General features: G+C 39.3%; 1 protein-coding gene across 2 annotated transcripts in view; it reads right to left on the bottom strand.

Annotated features, from left to right (window-relative positions):
* Nucleotides 1–17,195, bottom strand: part of alk (ALK receptor tyrosine kinase) — a 340,767-nt gene that overhangs the window by 49,382 nt on the left and 274,190 nt on the right. For both annotated transcript variants that reach the window (XM_020084757.2, XM_069535974.1), the window contains exons 6-9: nt 8,480–8,611; nt 3,637–3,771; nt 2,810–2,913; nt 241–413 (exon numbers count right to left, since the gene is read on the bottom strand). In XM_020084757.2, coding sequence (XP_019940316.2) covers nt 241–413; nt 2,810–2,913; nt 3,637–3,771; nt 8,480–8,611 — 544 coding nt within the window. The remainder of the gene's footprint in view (nt 1–240; nt 414–2,809; nt 2,914–3,636; nt 3,772–8,479; nt 8,612–17,195) is intronic.

The following is a 17,195-nucleotide window of genomic DNA, read 5'->3' as shown; positions in this document are numbered from 1 at the left end:
ATTTAATTTTGGAGCAAATCCATATAAAAAGGCAGATACAGGAATTTTTGTTTTAATGGCTAGATAGGGCATTGCCCTTGCTGGAGGTATGCATCTGTGTGTCTCTCTAGTTAGGATCACACTTGAATGCTGTTTCAGATTGAAACTACCAGCTTGATGTCTTCAGATGGTCTGAACACAAAGCCTTGATATTATCCACACTGTGTCTTATATGGTGAAATAGGTGCACGTTTGTCGTACCAGTCTGCGAGCCCATAAAGAGGAATTACGATGAGTTTCCAGCCCCTTTCAGATTTGGGTTCACTTGCTGAATGCCACAGTCTGCGCTGTTCCTCAGGACCTGTACTGTTCTCCATGATCCACAGAGACAGCGACCAATTCTGTAAGCCTCTGGAACACAGCCAGAACCGCACCTGTTGAAGTGAGTTGGAATTACAAATTGACAACACAAGTTGAATACGATTTAGAAAGCAGAATAGGTTAGCACAAAGTTCAGATTTTTGAGGCACATAATGTCTGAATATAAAATACCATGACACCTTGAACTTTGAATATTTTAGATTTGAAAAATAAAAAACAGCCAGGGCTTTATCAGTCAAGAAAGGTGTGAACTTAAAACTGCATCTAGTCAGACCTCATTATTCTAAGATCAACAGAATTAACCAGGATAGTGATTTTGGGCTGTTTTTCTTTGTATGCTTCTGCACAGCTTTGCACAAATCACATTTCACTGTTTCCAGGAGGGACATGGTGGGTGTAAACATGCATATAATTAAACAACACAGACCAAAGCTAGAATTAAATAGTAAAAGGAAGTCTGAATCTAAAGCTTGCTAACAAGCATGGGATGTGACCATGTCCCTCTACAGCATTTTATTGGAGCCAAGAACATAATTCTGGCTTCACCATTTAAGCGGAACAGATTCTGGCTTAAGCCTGATAGAAGTGCACGTGGCGACGACACCATCCAGACAGCAGAATTCACCACATTTACGCCGAGTACTTTCTCTGTGCTTGTCAAAAGCAGGTTGTGGTGCTTATCGTCAAACTGCGAAACCACATGGTGACCGTTTAAATATCGAGATTACAGGCAGTGCACAGCGCACACTGGGCACGGCATGAAAGTGAATGTGGTCTGTAGCTAATACCCAAAACTAATATCCTCAATGTAGTTTTCCAAGCAGCCAGGCTAGATTGAACAGCATCAGTTCAGTGTAGAGAGAAGGATTTAGAGTGGTAATCTGGAATCATGGCTAATCTTTGGCCACGTGCCACAGTGTTGGGAACTCCTTCCACCGCGGTCCACAAACGTTGCCTCTAATTCACACCTGAGAGGCAGCAACATAAGCCTATTAATTTTTTATTGTTGTCCTTTTTCTTCCTTGTGGAAAGTTTCCTTGCATATTTTCAAGTTACGATTAACTTTATATCCCCTAGGTCTGTCTTATTATCTTGTTTTCTGACCTCTTGACCTTCCCGGTATCCCTCCCACCTCCATCCCTCATGTCTGTCTCACCCACTCTAACTCTACATCGCTCCTTGCCTCATTTTTAAATGTGCAAAGTAAACAAGCAAAGGGCCAAAGGTCGCTGTACAGAGCAATATTAGATTCACAAATGTTACTCTAAATGCTGGATGCAACTGCATCAATCAAGGACACAACCTCTTCACCAGGAGATCTGCTCTGAAAGTATCGTGATCTGAATAATGTATGAATTCTTATATTATCGCAAACAGATGAGAAGATGTGAGCCATGATTGACAAGGTTAACCTCAGTGTCTTAGGATATCTGCATACGTGCAGATGGCATAATGTTAACCTATGAACCCATCCTAAATTTCCCCTGAGATCAATTATCCATCCATCCATCCATCCATCCATGTCTTGGTACATTTTGAGCTCTAACTGAAATTAATTAACATATCAAATTCCAAATAGCCGTCTACAACAATAACAATAACTGAAAAGAGTCCATGTTTCTCTTCTGGTGATTATCGGAGCACACTGTGTTCGTTATCGTGATATATTACTGTACTATAAATGTCCTGCCCCTTATTTACTTTGGAGGAGGTCAGACTTCAGCAAGTCCAGCCATTGTATAGCTATAACACCAGCATTTTCTAGAATCTTTATACTGTATTGTTATTCCTCATCCTCAAAATGTCTTCTTTCTAAATGTGAAGTAAATCATTTTGCAATACAATTATTAAGTCCCCTTCTGAGGAAAATCACGTTTTAAAACATGTTAACATTAGCATTTTAAGATATTTTGAGTGAAATAAACAGTCAGCACCATGGCTGAGTGTTTCCAGCCATGGCGCTGCTCGTGTGCTGTCATCCAAGTTTCTGCCAGCCCCCGACATCCATAGCAGTATGGAGGCATGTTGTGTTTTTTTTCTGTTGTTTTATTAGGTCTGAAGAAGGGGTCACCTTGGCTGCAACACTGTTTACCCCTGAGACTCCAGAAGTGTTTCGTCGACTCAAACACTTCAGCCACCCCTCCATCGGCATAGTGGTGGGTAGATAATGAGTGAATGTTTAAGCTATGAGGGGAACTTTTTCAAAACTTTTGAATATTTTTTAAGGAGTTGTAGGGGGTGTAATAACTGGTGCTATAACTGGATACTGTAGGTATGACGTGTTTTTAACACATCCAAGAATTAACTGAAACCCAACTGAAGCTGATGTTGCTGACTGTAATTTCAGTGTAGTCATCAGCTCAAAATGAAAAACCTGCTTTTTTACTTCTGTGTGAGAATGAATATGTACTGGTTAGTAATGGATAACAACACACTCTACTCTGCTCACCGTGCACGGAGAGTTTCTGAGAGGAGGCGGGAAGAGAGGGCTCCTGAGTACTGCTGAGCCACGTTGACCTTTGGACTGGCCTCCCTCCACACTGAATGTAGCACCTTTAACACACAAACATACAGAATGAAATCTGTCAGAAATAAAATACAATTATTCACTCTAAATCTGTGCATGGTGTTTTGCAATACATGTTGAGGTTTTGATTTGAACCGTGACCATTAGTGAGTCGGACTGTTTGGCATGTTCCTACTTTTCTTCCTGGGCTCTAATTTGATCCACAACTTGATCAATCTTACTGATACTGAAGTAAAAGCACAGTTTAACAGAGCGACAGTTACAAACAATACAGTTAATGTCCAATTTGTGTCCTTTTAGAGGACTTTTATGAAATTATAAAAAAAACAAACAAAATAAAAACATTTGAAAAAAAACCTACAAATAAAATTACAATTTGTAGTTCCCCCACACCACCTCAGATATTTATGTAAATAGCTGAGAACAAAAACAAGCACCAACAAACCAATACTTTACAATCTCATCAAGGGACAAACTCGAGATGTAGGACTCAGACTTTATGTGCTGGAGCTTTTACCCAGTGGAATTCCATTTGGAGCAGCGCAGCTCTGAAAAAGAACATGTCTGACACATCAGAGGTGGTGTTTATCTTTCCACATAAAATGTTTTTTTTGCAAGATTATTAGTTTAAAATGCCTTAGTCTTGCTTTACTATTTGAAGTCACTCATAACAAGGCATTAACACTGAGATACTGCAACTCTCTGATCAGTACAACAGTTTATAAGTGCAGCAGACGTGCATGAGCCACCTGATGATGGGCAGCTCTGTCTGGTAGCCTTGGCTGGAGACTGGACTCTTCTCCAGGAGAGACGGCGGCCCATTATTGGCTGCCAGCTGCACTCGCCGTCTTCGAAAGAGCAGTAGCTGCCATTGAGAAAGTGGCCTGGAGAGAGACAGGAGAGAGAATATATAAAGGGAGGGCAGGAGGAGATGATAAGGTAAGGAGGGCATATAATGAGCGGACAGGCTCTGCAGGGGGGGGTTTGGAAGAGATGAGAATGGAGTGAACACTGACAGTCGAACTGCCAAATAAGAAAAGGACAGGGATGGGTTGGGAACTGGGCATCAAGGAGTTGAGTGACAGTGAAGGCGAAGAGGTTGAGAGGAGAGAGGCTTGCAGGGGGTGAACACTAATGGCTCAAAGGTTAAAACTGGAGTTGAGATGCAGTGGGAGATTGGCCTATAAAAAACCGGAGCAGAAAATATAAAGAACTGTCGTGTCGGGGGGGGGCGGGGTAAAGGAACACACAGTTACTGCAGAACAGTCGGGAGGAGATTGGACAGGAAGTCAATGTGAATTGAACAGTAGAGACAGTAGAGAAAAGCAGAGGACTATGCTGCAATGCTTTTTTCAAATACCCACAATAAGTCCATGAGTAAGTGAAGTGGAGATGCTGTTGATGGGGAGAATCTTTCAATTCTTTGCTCGATGGGATGTCTCAAGGTATATTTAAATAACTCAGCAGTGCACATTTACGACGTAGCCATTTTTGTATACTTCTTAAGGGGTACATTATCACAACCTCATCCACCATTGTGATGTTTGTAGCTGTCAGAAACTCTTGCCTGTGTGCTCCCGCCTGGGGGCTGTCATGTTTAACAATAATGTATGCATGGAGGTGAGCAGTGATGGTTGCATCATTTGAAACTGATGGATCTTTTTTCTTATTTTCAGGCAGCTTATACAAGGGTCAGGGCTAAAGCTAGGTATTTAGTTTTGATAGTTAAGGTGAGGGTTTGGGTCTTTGGGGTGCAATTGGTCAATGAGTCAACAATTGAAAGACAAATGTGTGTAAAAAAAAAAAACCCTCCTTAAATCTCCTTAAGTTTCCTTGGTTTAATGTTTAAGTCATTCACAAAAGAAATCAGATACAGCTCAAGTGGTACAAATATTTTAACAGGCATCCTTTTGCCAAAGGCACAGTTTTCGATCGAGTTTTCCACTTTCCAAGCTTTTACAGTTTATCTCCACTTAAAGATAAAAGAGTCGGGTATATACTGCATGAAAAAGGAACCCGTGTCAGTATAAATGTTTAAACTATTGTCCTTGAATACTTCCACACAGCAGAAAGGACTGGAGTGAAAATACCTGCCACATAAATAAATTAAATAACATGGATTATTTAGAAGTGCCACTCAATTATTGCAGTGCTGAGTCAGAGATATGTGTGTTGTCTATGGTTCATTTTTATGAAAATAAAACAGGCATATTTTCCCACTTGCACAAAAGGTAAATTGACAATAGTCCTATTGGGAAAGTATTCCTGTTTTATGATTTCACTTGTTTCTGTGATTTTAAACCTCATTTAAGTTTTAAAACTTGTCAGTAGTTTACCAACTCACTGAGGAGCTCTGCGTTTTGAGTTTCATTTCACATTGTTTGAAAGTTTTCACCTTATATTTGCTTTATGTTCTTCTTATCTAGTGTCTGTGAGCCCACATTACCTATAAGAATGTGTAAGTGCCCTGATAACAGTGTGCTTTTTGGAAATGGCATCATCCAGATAATGGGAAGAATCTGGCCTGGGGAGAGATCATAAAGCAGGTATTCCTCCGGAACAAAAGAAAGTAAAAGCTGTTGTTCTCAATGGCATAAGTTTTAGAAGCATTTATTATTATTCCAAAGGCTTTCAACAGATATCAAAGATAAAGAGCACAAGAGAAACTGGGATAAAAACATCATTTTTATCTTTATATAATATGAAGAAAATCATTAGTTCTTTCATGCAATGTTTTTTCTCACCAGATTAAGGCCTCTGTGGACATTTTGGGTAATAAGTGAATTTTGTGTTCCTCTGTCTTGTGATGTTATGAGTCACTCTCATCATTACACAAACCAGTTAGCGCCACTCGGATGCTCTACATACACAGAGACTCAGTGTCATATATTGGATACTTGCTGTTGATATGAGTAGATAAGTGTGTGATTATGTGATCTCAGACATATTTGTGCAGATGTGCCACTCTCAGGGCTTTTTGCATCCCAAGTTATTATCACATCGACTAGTTTTGTCACCAAAATTGATTCAACTGGTAAGACACTATTTAATAAGAAATGAATGAGGCAGACATAAAAGTATCTTTTACTATTTTATGAAAAGTGACAAGAACTTTATTTACTCTTTATGAATGTTGAATGGAGTGTCGGTCACCTGATATATTTAGAAGGGCACACAGTTTATAAAAGCTGAATTCACGTGATTACATCGTCAAAATATGATGTGCCAGAGGTAATTTACTTTACATCTTTACCAAAGTAAAGCGTGCAGAGAATTCATAAAGATATTATGAAGTACTATTATCCTGTCAAATTCAATTACAGTGTTGTAATGTGAAATTATTATGGTTGCCATTATTAGTTTATCCTGAGAAAAATTCCCAGGTGCACAGGAAGAGATGTGGTGTAGACTGGGTAGTTACAGTAGCAAGGTTTAATTTAAATAACCAGCATAGAGAAACTGAGCACTGGCCTCACTCACAGATGATATTCCAAGAAAAATCACTTGAAATTCCTACTTGCATCCACCTTTGATGCGAAGCAGCATTTCTCTGTAGTTGCAAGGGAAACTGTAGTGTTGGAAAGCAGTGGGGTGCCTGCAGAATTTAGACCAGATAAGATCAACCAGAGGAAACTGTGACTCAAAGAGCACAGGATGTGTTTATGCATAACGATGCTGAGGAAGGGATGGCGAGGCAGATCCACAGGGACTCGATTTTTCTTATATGTCAGGAATCTTTGTGATTGACACAAGCCAAGTTTGTTCCTCCTGCCACTCTCTCACTTTTCCCTGTTAATGAGCCTGGGCACAGCTTATGAAGGATTTAAATAGATCAAATCGGATGAGGATGACTTGTGGATAGATCATAGAGAATACGGTATCAGAGAGGGAACACTATGTGATTTGGGTATAGCGGGGGGTGATTGTGGAGAGTGATGCAGATGAAAATGGAATAAATACAAAGCACAAAGCATTGGAGTGTTCTGTGTGTGAGGGAAAGAAAAACAAATGAATGGCTCATTGTGGTCTGATGAATTATCTATGGGTGGTCAGTCCCATTGTAGAAGAAAGATAAAGGTTATCACTATTTATAGATCAGATTGAGAGACAGAGAGATCTGGTCCTTGTGTGTCGGTATTATGACGACAGACTGTAGAAAACGTGTGGAGATGCAGAGGAAAAGAGTGTCAGACCTTAAACATTTCCCACAGCAGTGAGCCGGTCCTTACGAGATCAGTCTGTGTCAAGTAATGGGCTAAATCCATACGATCACACTTTCATTTAAAAACTGAAGTTGTAAAACTGAAACCTCTGTCCATGCATCAGTTTAATCCATGTCCATTTGGCATGATTTGCTCTACACTGGTAGCCGAGGCTAAATGCACATTGTGATGGGATGCTGTTGAATCCTTTGTGAGTGTCTAAGTCATTATTTCAAAATATCTCTCTGCCCGAAAAAAACAACCTGGGAGTTTTCAAACTAAAACTTAAATGACTTTAGTAGTGTGGACGCCAAACGTATCCAAAGCAGAGTTGATGCTATTTTAAACGAAAACATAATAATATAAATGTAGCCTTCGACCACATTTTCCATTCTGTTTGTTAGTGGTGTAAACACTAGGTTCATAATTCTGAAATATTTATGGCACTGTATAAGTCAATAATGTGTAAAAAGCCTACTTTGTGTTTTACCTAATGGTATTTATGCTGAAATATCACATTTTGGCTACGCACACACACACACACACACACACACACACACACACACACTTACTACATTCAAAGTGAATATTATACCCTTGGGTTTGCCTCTCAGACCAATTAGCACTGATAAGTCCTTCTGCAGTATAAAGAGAAACAGTGCCTGTCTGAGATTTTCACTCTCGTTACCCTCTTATCTCTCAGCTCCCATAGTTAGCAAAACTATGAGCACAAGGGAGCAGCCATCATTTTAATAAGAGCCACATGGGAGGCTGCCCTGCACTGTCTCCAAGAGCAGATCAATTCTGGTCAGTTTGATATGGGTGAAGAACTCAAATCAAACTAAAGCAGCGGTATGAAGTGGTAGGGTTTGAACTCTAAACTGTGGGTGTGAAAACAATGTGAAATTGCATGCATGCAGGTAGGAGTAAAAATGTGATGATCGCTTTCACACACACACACACACACACACACACACACACACACACACACACACACACACACACACACACACACATACAGCAGGGCCTACAGGGACCTCACTTGTCAGCACACTTGGCTAATGTTTCTCCAAGGCCTCCAGAAAAGCAGAAAACAAATGTGCAAAGAGGTAGAAATAACAACCATGGAATATGTCAAGGGTAAAAAATGCTAACCAAGCATAGGCTACTTTTTTCTGCCTTTCCCTGAGCCTCAGCTCACGCAGATGCTCGGTTGTTGCACTGTGGTGCAGGATGCAACAGCTTCATTAAAGATGACTCACAAGGACTGACCATGTTCCAATCTATTTTGATCCATCATTGAATGCAGGAAGGACTGCTGAAACATGAGCTTTCCTCTCGCACATTTGTATCAACAGCTAGCTGTGTTCTCGTATCATTGTGTACTCACGGCACAGGTCGCCTTCGTCATCACCGAGTGGACAATCTGTATTGAAGTCACACAGTTTGTCCAGTGGGATCCCAGGTCCCTCGTGACAGTTGTACTGACCCTCCAGTGTGATGTTCGGACCAGGTGAGGATGCTGGACAGAAGGAAGAACAGATAGAGAGAAAGAAAAAAAGAAGAAAGAAAGAGGAAGAAGAAAATTCAACATCAATATTTCTTCACACAGACATCAAAGCACACAGCACTACAGACCAAAAATGTTTCCACCATGCCGTTAGAATTAAAAATACAAGTTGAGAGCCCGTTGTAAACCTGCCTGTTTGTAATGTTCTCTTCTCTTGTCCTGTGTTAGTGCTCTGGAGAATTATTCCTTATCATTAGTGAGTCCTGCTCAAACTGTACTACAATGAACTGTCACTTTTATTGTTTGTGTGCTGGAATACAAAGGTTCTATGGTGAAGAGTGAAATGAGAAAACTTTGTGTTCATCCCACCTGGTTTATCTGTAGTGAAGTATTTAAAGTTTTTTTTTTTTTTTATGAAATGAGACTGATTTAGCTGTATTATTGTTTACACGTGTGGCTCATTTATTCGTTTGAGAGATTTACTGTGTTAATTCTTCAATTTATGTGGTTTCACTTGATAAGACGAAGTGATTCTGTGAATGTGCTCATGATGGAGATCAGTTTCTGTGATTCCTGTGAATATAATTTTGACCAGAGGTCTGACCCAATTACCGACCACTGCTGTTGCTTATCTGAGGACGTAGAAGAAGTTGTGCAAAACACGGTCCAGAGACTTCCCCCTCACGCTCACACACACACACACACACACACACACACACACACACACAGACACACACACACACACACACAGACACACACACACACACACACACACACACACACACACACTCTGCTGACTCTGACTACTACAGATCGCTGGTCAACTGTTTATTCAATCCTAATTAATATTGTATTTGTCCAAAATGCACAAAAATCTTCCTGAAGAATGTCCCTCGTCCACTATCAATACACATGCCACATGCAAAATCAGAAAATAATATAACACAACAAGTTTGCTAATTGAATACCACACCTAGTTATATATGTTCGACAAAGAACAGTAGAAAATATAGAGTCACAATATAAAAGAACATCAGTCAGTGACAAAGGGTAATGAAACCCCTGCCTGTAAACCTGGTACAGCATCAGCAGACTCCCTGTAGCATCATAAATAACTTGGCTCCTACTGCATTAGCATCTGGCTTTGAATACAGTACATATCAATCAGACAAGGAACACAGGCAGCAAAAACATTGACCTACATACTGTAGTAGGCAGCAAAAGGGGAGGGAACACACACACATGCACGCACCAACTTATATCACTGATCTCTCAACAACTCAATTGGAACCTGGAACATTTGCATACCTATGCAAATCAGAGAGATGATATCTCCAGGTTGTGAAAAGTGACTGCACACCTTCACCCTAATCATCAGAGGCTGATCACAGCAAAGAGAACAGAAAGGAGGAAAAAACTGTCAGCCGATGGGGATCTCGTTTATCCCCTCGCCCATAGAAAACGATAAAAAAGATACTTATCATTAGTGACTGGCTCTGCTTACTGTAGTTTGTCCTTGATCTGTTTCATGTAGATTTGTTCCCCCATTTAAATGAGCTGGGTCTGATAACGTTGGAGTCCATAACAGGAGATGCAGCGACAAGCAAATGTTGTAAGCTGAGCTGGAATGCTGCACTAATTCTAACATGTTGGCGAATCTATCTCCTGTGTTTCAGTTTGCATAATTTTCTGTGTGACGTGATGGTACACCTTTGGAACCGTTTTTCCGTTTTCTCAGCCTCAGACTTACGCTGCAGTAGGGTGACAGGCTCACAGCAGTACACAAAAACTCTTGTAGTTTTATGGAGCAGAGGTAAACAAACAAATGATCAAATACTCAAAATGTCAAACACCATTGATTAGTAACCCTAGAGCTATGCTCGTTCTGAACCTGCCTGTTTGTAATGTTCTGTTCTCTTGTCCTGTGTTAATGCTCCAGAGCTAATTCACAATGATTCTTGACATTAGTGAGTCCTCAAACAGTTTTCCAATATACCGTCACTTTTTACTGTTTGTGTGCTGGATGTTGTGTTCAGAGATACTAAAAATAGTCTATGGTCCAGAGTGGAGTTCGAAAACTATGCGTTCATCCCACCTGGTTTATCAGCAATTAAGATTTTATAGTCAATGAAGAATACACGTTCAACTCTTTCTGCAGACTGACTGACTAAACCTACTGACTGCCAAAGAGCTCTGGTTGCCTTTTCATTAAATCGCACCAAACTCAACACTGCACTACCCCGAGCCATTGACAGTACACAAACCAAGTGTGAAGCCAATAAATTGAATGGTTTGCGAGATATGCTTTCCTCATACTGATTAATAGCCGTTTGTGGATTTAGGTGGATTACTTCTGTATCTTGAAGCTTTAGTTGTGGGACTTGGATATCCGGCTCCAGACGAGCACCAGGATCGAACAAACCAAAACAAGTAGATGAATGCACGAATGTCTTATCTCAATTAAGCTACTATTATAAATAAATGAAGGTGTTTATTCATGTTGCTTCACGCTTCAGCACGTTTGATGCTGATTCAAATCAAGATCAGCCAGTATATAATCCATTTAACAGAAAAACACATGTGTGGGTGTAAAAGATGCAATTAAATATGTGTTGTCAGCTGTAACTAAAGCAACAGTCTAATTTATTACCTGCTCCAAAAATATGCAATTTATTTCATTTACAAAATAAAGCACTAGCTTTCAGTGATACACTACAGTAGTGTAACTGTTTCTGATGCATGTTAGTTGTACATAAATTATTGTCTTATTATCATGTAGTAGAGAGCAACGTTTTTATAGCTATGCCTGATTTGCAGCACATTTCAGTCATTTTTTCTCGCTGTGGTTGAAAAACCTTAAGGCCCAGTTATAAAACTGAGATAGCCAAACTTTATGGATTATAAGGAGGGGGTGGTATTCCGGTTTTATTAGACAAAAACACATTAGTCTGGGGCTCCCACGGTGCACTATTGAAGCAGGGTCGTAATGGCTCCAGAGAGCCACATTAATATGTCACTGAGTAATCCAGTTCAAATTTTTGAAAACATATTAGACCGAGTAGATGAATTTGCTAATGAATGCCCCTTTTCATCAGTGCTGTGCGTCACATTATGATCAATCTTTCAGGACGCTTTACAAAGTAAAGAGTGAACAGTGCTCACACATGAAAGTGCAGTCTCACAGACAACATTTACACAAGAAAGCAAATTACACCATTTTATTCAAATGAGAGTGAGACAAGCTTGTTGGTTAATGACCAACTGTGTGGGTAAAGATGTGCTCTTGCTATGTGCATGTAGTCATGCTCAGCACATGCATTATGCATTCTCTGTGCTCAGTGCCTTCCTCTTGTATAATGTTGACACCGCAAGCATAGCGATTTATCAAAAAAGAAAGAAAAAGTTATCTAAAGTACACTGACACCTTTGGGCAAGGTATGTAAATGTATTGATTCATTTGTGTGTGATGACAGTGGAGTAAAATGCATCAAAGTGGCTTTTTCATAGAACTTTAATCTTACCACAGCAGGTAAGTGCTGCCACACATGGCCGCTGCCCTCTTGGCCAACCACAGTTCTTAAATCCCATTTGACGGATCGTGAAAACAAGTGGGTCAGTGTAGAATGGATTGCCTGTGGGAGCGAGTGAGTTTTCTTATCGGTGAGCTCAGAGGGCTGGCTTGTCTTTGTTAAGGGAAAGATGAATGAGCGTCGAGGAGCTGGACAGCTGACTGAAGAAGGATCAGCAGTCGTTGATAAATTACAAAATAGATAAACACAGGTGCTTGTTAGATATAGTTAGACTAACTATTAACTTCGCCCACAAGGTTATGTTTTCATTTAAGTTTGTCTGTCTGTGAGTTTTCAGCATCACGCAAAAACTGCGAGGTAGATTGTAACCAAACACAGATTTTCCAGGGAGTAACGCATGGATGAAAAGAGAGTGAGATATATTTGGGGACTGATATCTATGAGTGTGTGCAAGTTGACTTGATTGAATTTAAGGGGACCGATGGGCCTTGGCAAAGGTATGCTCTCGACTGAAAGATATTCTAGTCCAATCTGTGCATATGACAACACTGAAAAAGTTTCAAGTTAAAATACTTTTTTTTTTTGGTAAATGTGGTTTTAAACTCTCTAAGCAAAGAATGACAAACACTTTATATACATTAAGCAAATCTGAGGTAGATAAACTATATATTATTACCTCCTCACAGTGCTTAAACAAATCAATAACTCCATATACAGGATACTCAATTTTTTGTTATAATGCTATTGACAATTACATTGTGATGTTGTGTGCTTACTTGCATAATAGATAACAGCTTTAATGGAAGGTACAGCGTTCACGTCTGAGCTCAATTAGATCAACTGTGAGCTATCGCACCTGACAACCTTTGAAAGCTTTAAAAGGATTATTGTTTCAGGTGTAAATGACAAATGTTCAGAAGTGGAAGAAGAGAACCTTTCATGCTGCAACTTAGCAAACCTATTCAGAGATCGACAGTAGGGACCCTGCATTAAAATAAATGCTGTAGGACAAAAAAACTTTAAATTGATGCATGCATTCTCTCAAGCAATAACAGATTTCCTTTCAGTACAGCCTCCTTTATGATTATTTATGATAAAATTCTGTATGGGAAAATACAAACAGTAACTGACTCAGTTTCTCATTACTGCCTCCCAGCTCTGTAGGGTTTCATGACAAATACTTTCACTTCAAAATGGTGTCTTTCAATGGGTTTTTAAAGCCAGGAATTCAGGTCTACAGTGAAATCTTCTGAGACAGAAATCCTTCTGTTCAATCTACTTCTCACCAGCAGTCACTCATCAGTCCCATTACTGTGTAATGTTCTGCTTAGCAGGATTGACAACTCTCTGTGAATAATTGGTAAAATATGAACACATAGCTTAACAAGAGTCACTTAGAACATGCAGTATAGAGGCTGTTAATACATGCTGTGAAAGCTGGTGTTGCCACTAGTGACATTCAGGTGGAGAGATTAGATTTCATCCGTCTTTCATTCTTAATGGTATAGATGTTAATGGCTGCTTCCAACGTATACAACTCTTCCTTAGAGTCCAGAGTATACTATAAATGATATGGTATTGACTGTATTATGCTTTTTGTAATCTTATCGACCTCTCCAAGCACTTTACAGAACAAGCTACATTCACCCACACACAATTATCCAGCACTGCTATTTGCAGCAGGTTATTTTTTTAATCAATTCAATAATTAGGGGCAATTGGGGGATTAGTATAGCAGCTGTCAGACATGCAATGACCTATGGATAATCTCCTGACATTCTCTGGAGGGGCCGTATGTGACAACCTAAATGTCTGAGTGAGACGCCCCCAACTTTCTCGTGCTAACCCCCTAATCAAAAAAGGCTTGTTCAAATAAGCAGATGTCAGTGAGTGTGTTGATGACTGCTGCAAAAAACTGAAACAACGCAAATATATTGGGATGAAAAAGCAATGCAATACTTGTAGAAGACAAAGACAAAGATTTCGAGAAAGCATTTTGATGAAAATAGCCAACACCAGCGTCAATGTCCTGCAGACGATAACACGTGATCTCTGCAGCAGAATCAATTTGTTACGTCCTCCCTCTGCCTGGTGTGCCAGCCCTAACCGGAATGTGAGATTTCTATGTTGTGAACCCATCTGAGCTGCTGCGTTGGTCATGTGTGAAATGCGAACTCTGGAGAAGTCCTGACCCAATTCTTCAGACATTCAGATCATGTCCAAAAATGGCTTATCTTGCCCAAGGACACCAGAGAGTTCATGGAGCAAACCACCACCTTTTTGCTTAACTTTACTTGCAGAGACACAGCCGCCAACAGCTCCTGAAATGAAAGTGTATATTTCTGCTATATGTTGGAGTTGTCTTTAGAGTTGAAAAGACATGTTTTCTGTGAATTTTAGGACATGGGAACATTTACATAACTCTTCTAACAAGGATTAAGTCTTCAATATAAATTATTCACATTAACAGATACAAGAGACACATTGTTATGTCCCTAATGTCTTACAAATACTTCTTGTGCTGTTTTCTCAAGACAGCAGTATAATTAATTTCACAAGAAGGCCTAATTATCACTTTATATACAAAAGTAAATTAAAGCCATTTGTTACTTGAACAATTCAAATTAACAATTTAAATTTAATGCTTGAAGTGAAATTCTTTCTCATCCCATCTTGTAATTACAGCCAAGGATGTTTTCAAGATGCACTTTCGCTCAAGTTTTGTTTTGCGTCTTCAGAAAGTCCAATTTTTTTTCGAGATTACAAACCAAGCTGCCCTAATTTTTACACTTGTATTCATGCCATCTGTTTGCAGGAAGAAAACACTTTACCTACAAGATGGAAAGGAAAAAAATGGAACAAAACAGAAATGAAAAATGTATTCTTAAAGAAATAGAGCGGTCTGTCTTCAGCACTCTTAAGATTGCAGTAAAGGCTGTCAGTCATTTAAATCAAGCAAAGAGGGCCAGCGATAAAATGTAAGTTGTGCTGGGTGGTCACTGAAGCAAATTTCAAAGGCACCACAGTTTTCATGTATGCAGAACAACAAATTAATTGTTCATCTTTTCACACCATGCACTAGCAGAAACCTAGTTAACAGTATTTTTGCTTAACTGCATCATTCATATCATGTTTTGAGATTCCACTGATAGAGTTGCCTCACTGTGTTTCATATCATGAGATAATGCAAAGCAGTTTGTCTCATCATTTGAATAAAATCTTTCGTTATGGTTTGGTGGAGATTGCAACACAGACTTGTTAAAGTTGAGCTGGAGTCACGTAAAGGATACAGATGAGCAAGGATGTCAATGATATCCTTAAATCCCTGTGTGTTCTCTGGAACATCACAAAAAAACATCTGAAGATTTGCCTGGTTTGAGATCTGCTTGTGGTTTGTGTATACAGAGAAGAAACTAAGCAGAAAATACAAATGAAAAAAAAGAGACCCTTACAGATTTGACTTAGTCTAGCGTATAATTAGTTAAAAGTCACTTTTTGTTCAAATTCATTGCTTTGTATTCTTTCATCTTACATGCTGTAATGAGGGGCTGTCCTCTGTTGTGGAGTAAAAATCTCAAGGGGCCCAAGTGAGGGATGCACCTCGACCCTGCCAGCATACCGTAGGCAGAAGAGATATTCATGGAGATTTACAGCGGCTGTGCTCCTAAAGACGAATGCAGCCGAGTTTCCCAATGGACAGTGGACAGGACAAGAGGTATTCGCTCATAAATTCAATTAACTGCATACAGCCATGCTCGATTGGTCAGAGCTCTGCCAAATCACTCCTGCTATCTGTCATACTCACTGCTGCAGAGACATAGGCACACACAGGAGCAGATGGGCAGAAGAATATCCTTTAACGTCTATTCTACAAACCAATGGATGCTTTTTCTATCAACCAAAAGCAGATAATTTTGTATTGAATTAAGTATTGTACCTAATTCCACATTAAACCTATTTCTATCAATTATCAGTGACTTGCTATGATGCTCCATGTAGCCTATTTAGTAAGACTATGCATCTGCAACTGTGCTAGCAGCTTTAAACATTTGCTTTGAGCTAAATGCTCACATCAGCATTGCTAACAAGCTCACAGCAACGTTTACAAGCTGTTAAGCATGTACCTGTGTTTGCATGCTTACAGTTTGCTCAATTGCTTACAGCAATTTGTTGATTAGAAACGAACTCAACAGCTGAGACTGAATCTTGCAGGTATTTCCATCCAAGCCTTTGGACAAATAAAAGTTTTGATTTAATGATGGAGTTAGGTAATGACCAAAATCATTCATATCAATAGCATGACTCACTGTTTGCTATTTTATGTATGATTACAATACTTTGCACATCGCTATTGTTAAATTCATATCAAGTATGAACTAAAGAAGCCACTAACAATCTTGAAGTAAGAGTGTCATAAATACCTTTTATGAACATTGAAAACAGCAAGAACATTTTTATCCATAAACAAGAAAGGAATAAAATAATCTTATAAATTAATGAAATAATGTGGAACATAACATGCTACATCCGACGTGGGTGTAGATAATGTTAAAGTCTGCAGAGTCTGAGTGGTATAATTGATGGTAAAAGTATAACACACTGAGGAATAAGGTATAAGTGGGTGAAGGTGTAGAGAACAAGGAACAGTACAGCTAATAAGACTGAACAGCACTAGGGTTATAAGTGTTAAACTTGAAAATTCAATTCAAAATTCAATGCAATTCAAAAACGTAACGATGGGTGGCCACTTAGATAAGTTCCAATTCTGTCACAGAGAAACAGTAACACCCGCGAAAATGAAAGAAACAGTTATTGGCTTCCAGAGACGATAGCCACTTTCCGCTAAAAGTGTAAAAATGATTGCAAGTACCTTTGACAAGTCAATCACTGCTCGAGTTGCTTGCGTACAGTGATTATAGTGCACATGATAAATCTTGCTTATACAGGTAATTTTTACTTTGTTGGCTTATGGTGTGATTTATAAAAAAACATTTATACAGCTAAGGAAGACCAAGACTGAAACTAGTGATTTTACCCTTTAAGCTAGGTTTGCTTTTATCTGCACT

This window comes from Paralichthys olivaceus, chromosome 12 (assembly GCF_024713975.1).
Source record: "Paralichthys olivaceus isolate ysfri-2021 chromosome 12, ASM2471397v2, whole genome shotgun sequence".
Taxonomy (NCBI): Eukaryota; Metazoa; Chordata; class Actinopteri; order Pleuronectiformes; family Paralichthyidae; genus Paralichthys; species Paralichthys olivaceus.
This window is presented reverse-complemented; position numbering and strand designations above follow the sequence as displayed.